Below are 13,243 nucleotides of genomic sequence, written 5' to 3'. Positions count from 1 at the left end.
TTTTTTTTTTTTTTTTTTTTTTTTCGTTGATCAGAAAGAAAAAAATATATCTCATCCACTTTCCAGCACAATTAAATACCTATATGAAAGTCGTAGGCAATAATGGCCGATCGCAACGCGATTCCACTTGGTCCAGCCAAAGCATTACAGTTTGTAGGTAATGAGTATTATTTGTTGCTTGATCGTGCTATCTAACAAGCAACTATTCGATAAGCACAGTACCGGGCATGATGTCCAATTTTAATTTAACGACGAGTACTCAGAGCAGATAGAACTGGATAATAGGTTCAGGGAATCGAGGAGGAGTTGGGTCCGGGGTTGGTTTTTCAATGTGGTTTCACGATTCCATTCGTTTATCCACGCGGAACTCGAGATTAAGGCCCAGGATCGTAAATGGGGCACAACGGTTGATCAGGCCCCGCGTAATTAGGCAGTTCTATGCAGTAATGAATCTTGTCGGCGAGCTGACGATCCCGGGGCCAGTTGTTAAAATCGCTCGAGCCAAGAAGAAAGTCATTACTCAAATTAGTAATCCACGGCGCTTCCCTGTGGGCTGGTTCAAATGGGATTTTTACGTTGTATGTGGTCGCCATTTTATTTTAGGAATTTTCAAAAGTCTTTGTCCAAAAATTTCTCACAGCTACTCGTAGGGTATCTTGGGAAATTTGGAAAAAAAAATATTTCAAATCTTTCAGGTGGTACTGTGTCCATTTTTATCACCTGACCAAAGAGGGGCCTACGGGCCCTAGTTGGACCTTGCATAAAGGTCAGTTTCACATAAAGGTCAGGATCACACTGTGGACCATGGTTCACTGCTGTAATAATGCAACCAGCTGCATGGGGCTGGGCCTCAGATTTGTGAATGAATACGTGGGTGATGGATTGACGGTAACTGTGTCACTCGTGCAAATGTTAAATGGGTCTGAATACAGGAAAATTGCATAGGGCCCAGAACTACGTTCACATACTATACCAGCATATCTAACTGAGCTAGGGCGAGTAGGAGGCACTGGGTGCTTCTAAGTGAAGATCCTATATAGGATGTATATAGCCATATACCAAAGATCAAAAAAAAAAGATAATACATGGCACAAAAAAGATCTTCACTGGATCTGCCAGCCCCTTTCAGGACTTTTCTTGGATCCTCTTAAGATCCAAAAAATATATTCGTATAAGGCCCCTATCGCTTAGCCAATCAAGCTTCATCAGTATCAACGAATAACAGTTTTAACACCGTGATAGATCTTCATCCATTTTCTCATAGGAATCGAAGGAGTTTTTATTCTTTGCACTTTCAAAAATAAAAAATAATAATAAAACCTTTTCGCACTCTTTGGAATTCTTCCTATTTTCAGACCACTGTTTTGTCGGAATATATATAGGTATAGGTAAATAGGTGAATGCTGCTTTTTTCATAGGTAGCACACATAGGAAAAGATACGTTACCGTCTAGGAAGAGCAGTAACGATTTCACGTTAAAGAATCGCCGAGAACTAAAAATCCGTTAAAAGTCGCCAGACGCCAACGGCCATATTTTTGCTGCACTCTCGCCTGTCGAGAAGTCGTAAGTTTGCTGGGAGCGAGTTAAAAAGAGAGAGAAAAAAATGGTGATCGTCAGGTACGTAACTTTAAGAGAAGAAAAAAAAATGACGGTTACGCCTTATCCGCGATGTTTTTTTATTTTTCTCAAAAAAGTAGTGGGGACGTTGCAGCTGGTGTAACTTTGTTGTGCGTCAGAGGTCTGCAGCCATTATGTTACCTATATACGTGTAACAAGCGGGTAGCGACTTGAGATTTCTGAAAAAGGGTAGAAAAATTCGTTTGAGCTATAACGAAACCGATGAAAATCACCCCAAAAAGTCTTTGCCGGGAGGGAAGGGGGGTGCTTGGGATTTTACGTTTTTACAAGGGGTGCGAAAGAAGATCGTTTTAGATATTCTCACGGAAGAGCGTAATTTCGTAAAGGGAGAGAAATCGAGGGAAAAAAAAGGTCTCGTCGGATGGGCCTGTGATGCAAATTTTGGGGAATAAAGGAAAAAACCCGTCGTTCGTACCTGGTCGCTACGAAAAAGGAGGAGTGGGGATGCGTAACTGAAATTTTATAGCGAAATCTGGAAGGTCCCGGTGACGATCCTACAGGATATGTGCCTACCTGACCCAGGGTTCCTTTTTTTAAAATTGGGGAGAATACTGGGATGTTAGACCCAAAAATAGCATAGTTCACCCCGGATCTTTAGGATTTTCACGTTTTTTTTCTTTCTCTTCACTTTTTTCTCCTTCACGGTAAATCAAGACTGAGGCTCGATGATTCCATCTTCTGTGTAACGTATAAGCACACAGTCATATATATATATGTATATATCGATACATACATCCGCAAGTCCAAACAATCTCTCTACCTGTCCACGGGGACTTATGGGTCCGATCTGCGTTTTTTCTCGCTTTTTTCTTACGCTACTCGATGGGAAAAAGTTCCTCTAGGTCGCGCTAAAATACTAAGCGACTTTTACCATGGACCGAGTTGGCTTTTTTTTTCATTCTACCTTCTCTGTCTCTTCCTTTTTTTTTTTTTCTCGTCCACTGACCCTTATTTGGTAGTCAGACGTCGCTGAGATTTTTCCCACAGCCACTCTCCTTGCTACTTCGTACACACCTAATGTATACCTATGTACATGTCTAACAGAAAATTTTTTAATTTACCAAATAACCATATGGATGCCCATAAGAGTACTATATGCACGTTATACACAAAGAATCGATCGAACTACGATCAGTCTCTCATAAATCGTCGCGCAGTGAAAGAGAATGAAAAGAGAAAAAAGGATTCTGGTCGCAGCGTGTCGGAACAATTATAATTAAAAACCGTTACGGGCCGACGTAGCGATCGGTAAATCGGTTCCGAGTCATTATCCTACAGCATATATCGGTAGTGGTACCAAGGTACGGGCATCGAAGGAAAAAGGATGTAAAAAGCGAAAGAGAAAGAAGCAGAAAGCGCCAGTAAAAGAGGTAGGGTTTAACGTGACGTAGGGTGGCGGGGAGAAAAATAGTATGAAAAAAAGGGGTGGCGAGGGTGTCCGTCATAAGATACGATGATGGATGCTCAACCGAAGGGTTGTTTCGCAAGGTAGGGAGAGAATCCCAGCCCTTCGAGCAAAAGGGTTCTCCCTCGACCAATAGACGTCCTGCATCCGTAGGACTCGACCAATCCCCAAGCTCCGTTCAGTGTCTAATAGTGGGGATAGGGCGCCCTTAGGGCCAACGTTGCATCGCTGCGCTCGGTTGCTCGGTGTTGCGTCATTCTGACATTCACTCGGTGTCGGTCTTCCGGCAAGGAACCAGAATCAAAAATATTTCATCCGGGACTGATTTTCGGTTTTTATAATTTTTTTTCGTCGTTTTTTTTTTCTACGACATACCTATCACCGGCATATTAATTTCGTTCGATTTCGCCCAAGGGTTCGTTGCTGATTTACCTCTGGGGGATGTAATATTGGAATTGTTGTTGCTTGACGTTAAAAGTGCGTACGTTGATGACAGAAATAATATTTTGCTATAATTTTAAAATAAAAATATTTTTTGGGACAAATCTCAAAGTGCGCGTTTTCTGCGGCTAGTAATCGTGCTGGATCTTAAAGGGAGTTTCGATGTGACGGTGAAGAGTGGTGTATCGCTGTGCAGTGATTTTAATATGGTCTTCTTAGAAGATCCAAGGATGATCTTCACGGACATGCGCATTCATGCTACCAGCACACCTACCACGACGCCCACGCGGTATCATACGAAATATAAGGCCCAGAATAATAATGATTGTAGGCAATTACTTATTGAGATATTGTGCAGTTTAATTGTGTTTTTTTAAATTGATTTTTCATTATCGACAAATCACTGATTTATTGTTCAATCGGATCTCTTTTCATTACAGATGCGGATCTTCATGGTGATGTTGACGGACCTGAACTTAGCGGCGATGACAGGAGTATCGCCAGCGATGTTCAGGATGGACACGAGGCCAATTTGGATCACGATTCCATGGACTCGGACAGGGAAGCTCTTAATTTGGTTAGTGTCATTGATTAGTGTTTTTAATTAATTTTTTTTCTTCTCTGTTTACGTTATCAACTGCATTATTTTTTTTCTTGGTTTTCACTCTGTGTTAATTTTTGGTTTTTAAGTCACGTGGGATTGACTGTGTATAACCTAATTACAAGTTCGCGAAAGTAATTTCGCGAATGACACGTGCTAATGTACCTTGCCAGCGAATTGTTAAAGACACAGGTGGCTCAAGGTGCGAACGAAAATGGCTCTTGGGTAATTATACTTGGGAACAGGTGGCGAAGGTCAGTTTCTTGAGGGTTTTGAAGTTTTAAGACAGGCCCCTACGAATCGTAGTTATCGCGATTTTATTTATTGCAAATTGCAATCTACCCTGGGGCAGAAATTTTGGTTGGGTTGAAGTCGCAGCTTGAGAAGGGACCAAGCAAGATTAGTATGAAAAAGAGAGAGGCAAGACTGAAATTCAGCCGAAAAATCAGATAAACAGAAAAAAAAGGCACGAAGAAACGGAAACGCAATAGGAAAATTCAACAAGGAAAATTTGGCTCGCACGAAAAATCGGCGATTTCTACCCTGTCGTAAATTTCGAGGAATTGCCGTACCAAGGGCAACTTCCAAGAAGCAAACAACGCGAGGGTTCCTACAGGGGTGGTAAGGGGGTGGACCTCTTCAAACGTGATTTTCTGAAAAATCCGTTTTTTTTCTCTATCTTTCTCTGACTCCTTGTTGACGTAAACTTTGGCTACTCAAAGAAAAAAAATTCTCTCATACACATGCCAATGTGCCTGACGCTGTACGCTGCCTGCGTCGGGACGCTTTTGGACGGTAGGACATAAAAAGTACAGAAGTCCAATATTTGACAAATAAATAAGGGTGGCCAGGGACGAGAGGGAATAAAGCGATACCAACAAAAAAGGCGAAATGGAAAGCCAAGATGGCGGAATCTTCGGGGCTTTAGGGTTGATTTTTATAAAACACAAAAGAAACGGATTGACCATAGTGACCAATGTTCGGACTCGAATGTGTGTAAACACAGTTTTTGTTTGCTGCGAGTTTACATTGTAATATTATTAGAGTGTAGGTACCTCCTAAGTCCAATCCCCTTTTCGTTCAGAAATTGAAAATTAATAATGAATTAGGAGTCGATTTTAACAAATTTTTACACGACTCACAGGTCACGGACGTTTCGCAACGGAATAGCAGCAGTGGTACCAGTGGTAGCGCGTCTTCGCCAAGTTCCGGTGTGAGTAGCCAACTGACCGGAAGTCACGCGGGTAACACGGGAAGCTCCCAGGCGGCATTGGCGGCTCAATTAGTCGGTCAACAGCTCCTGATGCACGGATCGCTTGGGGCCTTAAGTCCCCAGGAGATTCAGGCGCTCGCATCGACGCTACAACAACAACAACAGTCCCTCCAGCAACAGCTACAACAGTTCGCCATGTTCCAGCAGGCAAATCCAGCAGCAGCGGGACAACTTCCGGCGCAGGCGCAATTCTTCTTACAGAATCAGGTTAGCATAGAAAAAATTTTTTCTAGATTACCATCTACACAAGCAATAACTAAAATTATTCGGAAACTAGAAAATTCAATGCTTTCGTTATCTGATTAAGATTACTGATTATTTGCAAGAAACCATCAGCATCCCTTAGAGATTGATCATCCTGTACCAGCAGTACACGTTTCCTTAAAGAGTCTTCTCTCTCTTTTTTTTTTTTTTTTCCTAACCACGTGTCGATTTTCGATCCTAGCTATATCGGGTGTCGGATCTTAATGTCCATGACATGAACTATCAATACATTGGGGTAGGTCCGGATTCTTTTTATTGTGTCTCAGAAGAAACAACGTATACTTGAATGGGAGTAAGAAAGGTGGATCGAATCTAACAGATTAACGGGGTGGTTCCTTTTAAGGGTGCGCGCTTGAGTGAGGGTTATTATGGTGAATTTGAAAGAGGCAGTAGCTCGATACCATTCGGGTAAGAGCCTATGGGCACCTTACTTACCCTTGAAAAAGTTTCTTTGTCACGTCACACGTGGCTCGTGGGGTGAAACTCTCTTTTATACGCATGGAAGACTAAGGGTAGAGAACGAACGTACAAAGTCTTTGGCAAACCCTTCGTTTTATTTTTGTTGTCTCAACCCTCGAGGAGAGGTTTCAATCCTTCCCTTAAGGTCTCTACGACCTGCCCCAACATCGAATCCAGGTTGCACCATAAGGGTTGCATCCTGATTCTATTATATGAAAAGTATCTTACCAGTGGATACTTAATTTATAGTCCTCTGCACCCTTATAGTACTGAACAACCCCTTCGCCACGAGATACCTGTCTAGTGGTACCTTACGTAGAGATTAAGGGTGATATTTTTATTGAACCATTGATTTTCGGAGTATAAAGGACACGTGGTACTACTTATAGGGAATTTCGGGACACTTTAGCTCGTGGTTAAGGGTTAAGTAGGATTTTATGAAAGTTTCTAGAAGGATATGAAATTTTCTGATAATCTTCATTGATTTAAGGATGAATTTTTTATTTATCACAAATATTTTTATATGAACAATAATGAATGTGAATAAGTAAAATAATGTGGATATAACAGAAAATTGTTTAATTAATGTTAATCATTGTGACTTACAGGAATTTTATTTTATTCCAAAAAAATAATGTTTAGCCACATTTTATATTCCATGTTATATGTGTTAGCTAGTGAGGTATAGAAATTTGTATACAAAATGAGAAAGGCCACTCCACAAAGGAATTTCCAGAACCCCCTCAGCAATGCATTTCTTTAGACACGCGACCGCCAGAAAGACACGAGCCCTTAGAGAAAGGGTGGTAAAAGGGTGACGAAGATTCGAGACCTGTGCTGTAGTATCCCCAGCCACGTGGCTGAATTTAAAAGCTACCCACAGGGTCTCTCAACAAATAAGCATAAACTCCCGTTATCCCCACGTGACACGCGACCGAATCGTGAGACGAGGTAAACCCTTTACTAAAGGGTGCCACGTTCCACGCAACCCTTAAGTCGAAACCACCGGTTAAGGAAAGGGCGAAGGTAATCGATTTACCGACCTCTTTAAACCCTTTTCACCTGTAAACATTCACTCACCTATCTCCGAAGTATGTTCATCTAGGCTATTGTCACGAGCGTCAAACTCACCCTTAGAGACGTCACATACAGGAATGACACCGTTCGAACATACCCTAGAAAAATAAGATTTTTCTTTTTTAATTTTTACAAGAACCGCGTTTCGATAATAAAATGGACGTCTTGCAGGGGCTGTTGCAGAGCGGTGGCTACCCCCAGAGACCAAGTCATCCGCGCTCACAGTCCATGCAGGTACAGTCGTATACAGGTCGTTCAGAATTATTACGTAACGGCCCTAGATCTCTCGTACACGTTACTTATCAAGCGTATATATTCTTGCTTAAAGTTACTAAAAACGTTACTGAACAACCTGTACCGCTAGATAAATAAAATAATCGACTGATTAATGAGAGTAAAATGTTCAGTTCCATTAAGGGTAGTTTTCTTACCGACAGGTTCAACAAGCAGTGGCGCAGGCAGCACAACAGTTACAGGCCCTGCAGAAGCAGCAAGCGCTACAGGGCGGAGGTGGCTTGGTGGGGAGGAATTTGGCACAACAAAGATCACCACCACCCCCTGGTACTCCACCTGCCGTAAAACCACCCCCGACCAGGTTGGAACCATCGCCCGAAGAGACCACAGACCTGGAGGAGCTTGAGCAGTTCGCCAAGACGTTCAAGCAGAGGCGGATCAAGCTCGGCTTCACTCAGGGTGACGTTGGCCTCGCTATGGGGAAGCTGTATGGAAATGATTTTTCCCAGACGACGATCTCCAGGTGAAGCTTACCTCCAGGCCAATTTCGTCAGTAGTAACTTCCCTGAAAATATATAAAATAATATTAATTTTTTTCTACTCACAGGTTCGAAGCGCTTAATCTGTCTTTCAAGAACATGTGCAAGCTCAAGCCCCTCCTGCAGAAGTGGCTCGAGGATGCGGACAATTCTTTAAACAACCCCAATTCCCTCTCTAACCCCTTGACGACCCCGGAGGCAATAGGAAGACGGCGGAAGAAGCGAACGTCCATAGAGACCAGTGTACGGGTCGCCCTGGAGAAGGCCTTCATGCAGAATCCCAAACCCACGTCTGAAGAAATCACGATACTGGCCGACAGTTTAGCCATGGAGAAGGAAGTGGTGCGAGTCTGGTTCTGCAACAGGTAAGATACGTCAGATTTATGGAATTTGACGTTTGTCCAATTTTCGTCAATTAGAAATTAGTAGAGGAATGTACATTGGGACTATTCCAGGCGACAGAAGGAAAAGAGAATCAACCCCCCCACGGCTGCCATGGGGAGTCCCACAATGGCGTCACCGGCACCCTCAGTCTTTGCATCCCTTGCCAGCTCGATGTCCGGGAGTCCACTGGCACTCACGACACATTCCTCGGGGATGGGACATTCCCACCCTCATCCAACACCCTTAGGATCACCCTTACCGCTGGCGCTGGTCGCCTCGGCAGGCGGTAATTATCATCCACTCGGTGGTAAGTCCCACGAGTGACACCAGCCTGCGGCCCAACAGGGGGACGCTCTCTATAATCATCACCATCATCATCGTCATCATCACCAGCAGCAGCAGCAACAACATCAACATCATCAACAACGACGCTTGTGCAATCTCCCCGAGTTCTATCGCTAATTGGTAGACCGGTCTCTTTCTTTTTCTTTTTTCTTTTTCTTTTTCTTTCCTTCGTCGCCGGAGGACTAAACTCTGGGTGGTACCGGAAGACTCTGGACTCTTCTTGCCGGAAACTCATAGAATTCACCGATCTTTCTTTTTTTTTTCTCGCGGAAACCAGAGTCTACGAAGAGGATATCCAAAGGCGAGAAAATTTGGAGAAAAAGCAGGAAACGAACAATTTAAGATTGTGGAATCCAAAAAATGAGTAAATAACAGTGAATTGAACCGGCTTGGAGTCCGCCCAGAATAATAATATCGATCACTGTGTATATAGGTAGTAAAAGGTTATTAGTATTGTCATTATCATTAATTATTATTATTCGATATCAAATCGAGAAGGAAGATCCCAAAGATACGCGTCCTTTTTTTTTTATATATATATTCCCATCGAACTTACGAAACGAAAGCGAAACGGGAAGATAAGAGATAACTGATTAATTAGAGAACATTAATAAAAGGGTACGTGGGGAATCGCTCGGAAATATTTTTTAATCAAATTTTTTTTCCTTGACTATTTAAGTACTCTGCCATCGGTCAATTTGGGTATTCCCTTATTCTCAAAAAAAATTGTTCTACATTTTTTTTTAATTCTCGTTTCTCTTATTTCTTCTTCTCGTTCTAACGCGACAGCCAGGCTGTACCATACGCCAGACAAATAGTGACGGCTAAGATCTCGTAGGGCTTTAGTCGACCTTAAGAGAACGAATTACGTAATCTTTATTTAATTGTTATTAATAATTATCAAGACAATGTACCTATTTCTGTTCCAGACCCACTTCTTGTCCACCTTATTATCGCTATTTGTAACTATTAAGTATTAATTATTAACTACTAATTATTTTATTTCATTATTATTATCGCACCATCTATTTATGATTATTCGTATTTGTTATTCGGTACTCAAATACCATGACAGACCAAAATAATGTTATCGTTAATCCGGTGAACGTTTCCTTTTTTTTCTTTTCTCTTTTTTAACCATCTAAATTTTCACAAATTTTTACGTACAATCGGGCAATCGAAATTTTTGAAATTTTCTTCAACTTCATCGTGTCTCAATTTATCCAGTGTTAACTCTCATTCCCATATGGTTCACATAACGCTTTCGCGAGTGATGACATATTTTAGTTTTTTTTTTTGTTACTGTAACATTAGTCTAATTCATCCGTACAGATATACGTAACGTACCGATAGAGGCTCTCTTTTCGACTCTTCAGTGTCAATAATACAGACTCACAGTCTTCCAAGAGTATAAAGTTCCTATGCGATGCGACGCGACTTCCGGCGAGCCGTGCGAGAGCTGTTCTATTGATTCTTCATTTTTTCTTCTTCTTACTTCGCGTAACTATCAAAATGTATAATAGTTGTAACTGTTCGTATTACGAATTTGAAAATAATTTTTGGAACTTTCGAATAGTCCGAAAGGAGACAATCGATTGCGTATAAGACGATCGATTGATTCTTTTCCGATAAACAAAGAATTTTCAAAAAAAAAAAAAAATAACGACCGTTTCGACATTTTTATAAGAAATACGAAATTTCGATATGGCCATATATCACGTTTACGTACAACTCACGTATATCAGTTTGCGTTTTATTAAACGTAATTTTTCATTGTTATTCCAAAAAATTTAAACTTCACCTCAAAAATTCATTTTCCAAAATCGAACGATTATCTCTTTCACTTTGAAAATCATAGAAAATCAAATAGCTCCGATCACTTTCATACGAAAGAAGAAATAATTTTCGATTTCCTTTACGAATGGTGTCAAGTAGTATTAAAGAAGATGACAGACGACACAAATTTTTGTAAATAGGATACGTCGTTCGCGAAGATCTCTTGCGAAAGCTTTGAAAAACCAGGGCTGTAGCAAGACAATTGTGAACCCAACCCTTATTTCCCCGTGTTAGCCCCTTCTCTTGACTTGTACAGAATGCCCCAATGACTTGACTTCCCTCGACGAACTATTTAATTCCAAATCGACCAAAATTCAAGGTCCTCCGCGCGTTGAGAACAGGGTCACGTAAACTTTAATAGAAACGCGACAAAATCCGATCAGTTTGTACTAATGCAGTGACACGTACGATACAGATCGTTTTAAATTTAACAATCAATATCAGCAGCAACTGACATTAATGACTGATCGGATACTGCGATAGTCAAAATTGAAAGAAAAAAAAAAAAAAAAAAATGAAAAGAAAACGAAATTGCAGAATCGATTACCAGAAAAAAAAATACAACCAAAACTCGCCATACGCATTAATTAATTAATTACTTCATAGTATATCACATCAATCTTTTCTCTATTTAGAACAAGTACAAATTTTCCGAGTTTCATATTTCACGGTGGACATTTTTTTTTTTTTTTTTTGTAAATCTATCCCAAAAAACTGGTATCGGATCCATGCGATTACGAAGTATATCACCGATTTCGTTTTTTTATTTTTTTTTATTTTTCATCTCGCGTGGTGAATGTAACCCGGTGTTACGAAATTCTATGTTTCCTTTAATTATCGCCTGTCGACGAACAACAACCATGAATGGCATGCATATATATATATATATACAAAAATATATATACAGAATATGTATATATACCATATATATATATATGCATGTAAACCGCGCATAAGCATCTCTATAAATTATATATAAAAAAAAATAAAGAAATAGGGACTATATCAATACTACCAGTAAGCACGCGTATCTGATTGTACGTTACATAAAATATATACATATATAAATATATAAATAAATGTATTGTAAATAGTAAGAGGTATAAAAGACAACTAGACGAAAGACGGGAGTAATGATCACGGCGTCTGGCGCATCGTTTAAATCGTGCCGGCGAATTTTTCGCGTTACACTGATAAGCCAACCTTTTAATTAATATGTAATAATAATTATTATTATCGTGTACATTGTGAGATTTTTTATAAAAATGGGACGCGCTGTTCCTCCGCGTAGACGTGCACCGACGAGGACAATGTGCGTTTCATCCCCTGTGAATATTTGCACGTGAGCCTGACAGAGTGTATGGAGTATGTGAAGGGTATGTGCATACGTGTAAAAGGGTGATATATATCGTTTTTTTTTCTTCTTTAGTTTCAAACGCGCGAATCGAATTCCAGAGTCGTGGACCAAGTATAGTAAAACGAAAACAAAAGTTCCTAAACGAAGATTAAATGGGAGACGGAAGAGAGAGGGGAAAAAAAAAAGAAAAAGAGAAAGAAAAGGTGCGAATGACTTGTGACAGCCAATAGGAGGGAATGGACTGTGCGTATGTGTATAGTTGAGAGTATGTGCAAGTGCAAGGGTAATTAGTGATTGTAATTAAAAAAAAAAAATGGAGCATGTATTTGTATGGGTATGAATCGTGTGTGGATGTGAATGACGCGCATTGGACGACGCGAAAAAAAAAAGAAAGAAGGGACTTTTAAAGTGTAGAGAAAATTTTGGAGGTGAGAGGTCGAATCGACTGAGCGGCGGGCAATTGCTCTAACGAGGTCTTGTTGTAGATAATTAACGAAGGAAAAGCGAAATTACCCCTAGCGCTGTACTGTAAGGAAATTTGTGGTATCGGCGATAAGAGGATGGCTGATATCGGGGGTAAGATTGAAAATGGAGCATCCCTTAATAAAGTATGGTCGTAATGTTTTTCGGAAAAATTTCATGCCGGTTGTAAAGATTGCGACAACCAACCTACCCTTCGCCACTCCGACAACCCCGCCCGACCCCGACTAGAGACATTATCGTAGCGACGATTTATTATTAATATTATTTCATTATAATTTTAACTTTTATTATTTCAAAATAAAAACGATATAGAGATTTCAGTTTGTTCTTGATAGTCTTTTGATAATTTTTTTTTCTTATTTATCTCTTTCCTTGTCCCATCCTAATTTTGTATTCGATTTAAAGCTTGATTTTAATTTATGGCAACTTTTGTTTTCAGGCGTTTCTTAATTTGCTCCGGTACTTGGGGGATCTCAACGGAAAGATTATACACTTGTAAATAGTGACTTGCGTTTCGAAAATTGTAAGGTTACGAGAGGAAATTTTTGAAATCGCAACAAATATATTAAGAACGACCCAAAATCCTCTTAACGATGTAAATACGAGTAATTGATTAGTCATTTAAAACTTGACGCACTGTGTACTTGCGACTCCTGTACCGATTTTTAGATGTCATTACGAAAGTGAATGAGATTGAAGGGGGAAAAAAAATGGAAAAAAAAAACAAAAAGAAACACATACACACTCACGATACACATTCTGGTATACCAATAGCCACATAATTAACGAAAGCAGTAATTATAAATTATCATCGAGAGATATAGGATTAAAAATTAAAATCTTATTAAGGTCGATGTGTAATTCGTATTAGGGAGTACGTGTGTATGATGCGGCGTCGCGACGCCA

The 13,243-nt window shown here is 40.3% G+C and overlaps 1 protein-coding gene across 3 annotated transcripts in view; it reads left to right on the top strand.

Annotated features, from left to right (window-relative positions):
* The window catches only part of LOC107271979 (POU domain, class 2, transcription factor 1), an 82,915-nt gene extending 70,258 nt beyond the window's left edge, over nucleotides 1–12,657 (top strand). For 2 of the 3 annotated variants that reach the window (XM_015748637.2, XM_015748636.2), the window contains 6 exons: nucleotides 3,926–4,062; nucleotides 5,231–5,566; nucleotides 7,331–7,393; nucleotides 7,597–7,916; nucleotides 8,001–8,297; nucleotides 8,388–12,657. In XM_015748637.2, coding sequence (XP_015604123.1) covers nucleotides 3,926–4,062; nucleotides 5,231–5,566; nucleotides 7,331–7,393; nucleotides 7,597–7,916; nucleotides 8,001–8,297; nucleotides 8,388–8,640 — 1,406 coding nt within the window. In that variant the 3' untranslated portion in view covers nucleotides 8,641–12,657. The remainder of the gene's footprint in view (nucleotides 1–3,925; nucleotides 4,063–5,230; nucleotides 5,567–7,330; nucleotides 7,394–7,596; nucleotides 7,917–8,000; nucleotides 8,298–8,387) is intronic. The other variant, XM_015748638.2, reaches the window with a different exon arrangement.
* The last annotated feature ends 586 nt before the right edge of the window (nucleotides 12,658–13,243 follow it).

The sequence above is a fragment of the Cephus cinctus genome, unplaced genomic scaffold (assembly GCF_000341935.2).
Source record: "Cephus cinctus unplaced genomic scaffold, Ccin1 Ccin1_scaffold1073, whole genome shotgun sequence".
Classification (NCBI taxonomy): Eukaryota; Metazoa; Arthropoda; class Insecta; order Hymenoptera; family Cephidae; genus Cephus; species Cephus cinctus.
This window is presented reverse-complemented; position numbering and strand designations above follow the sequence as displayed.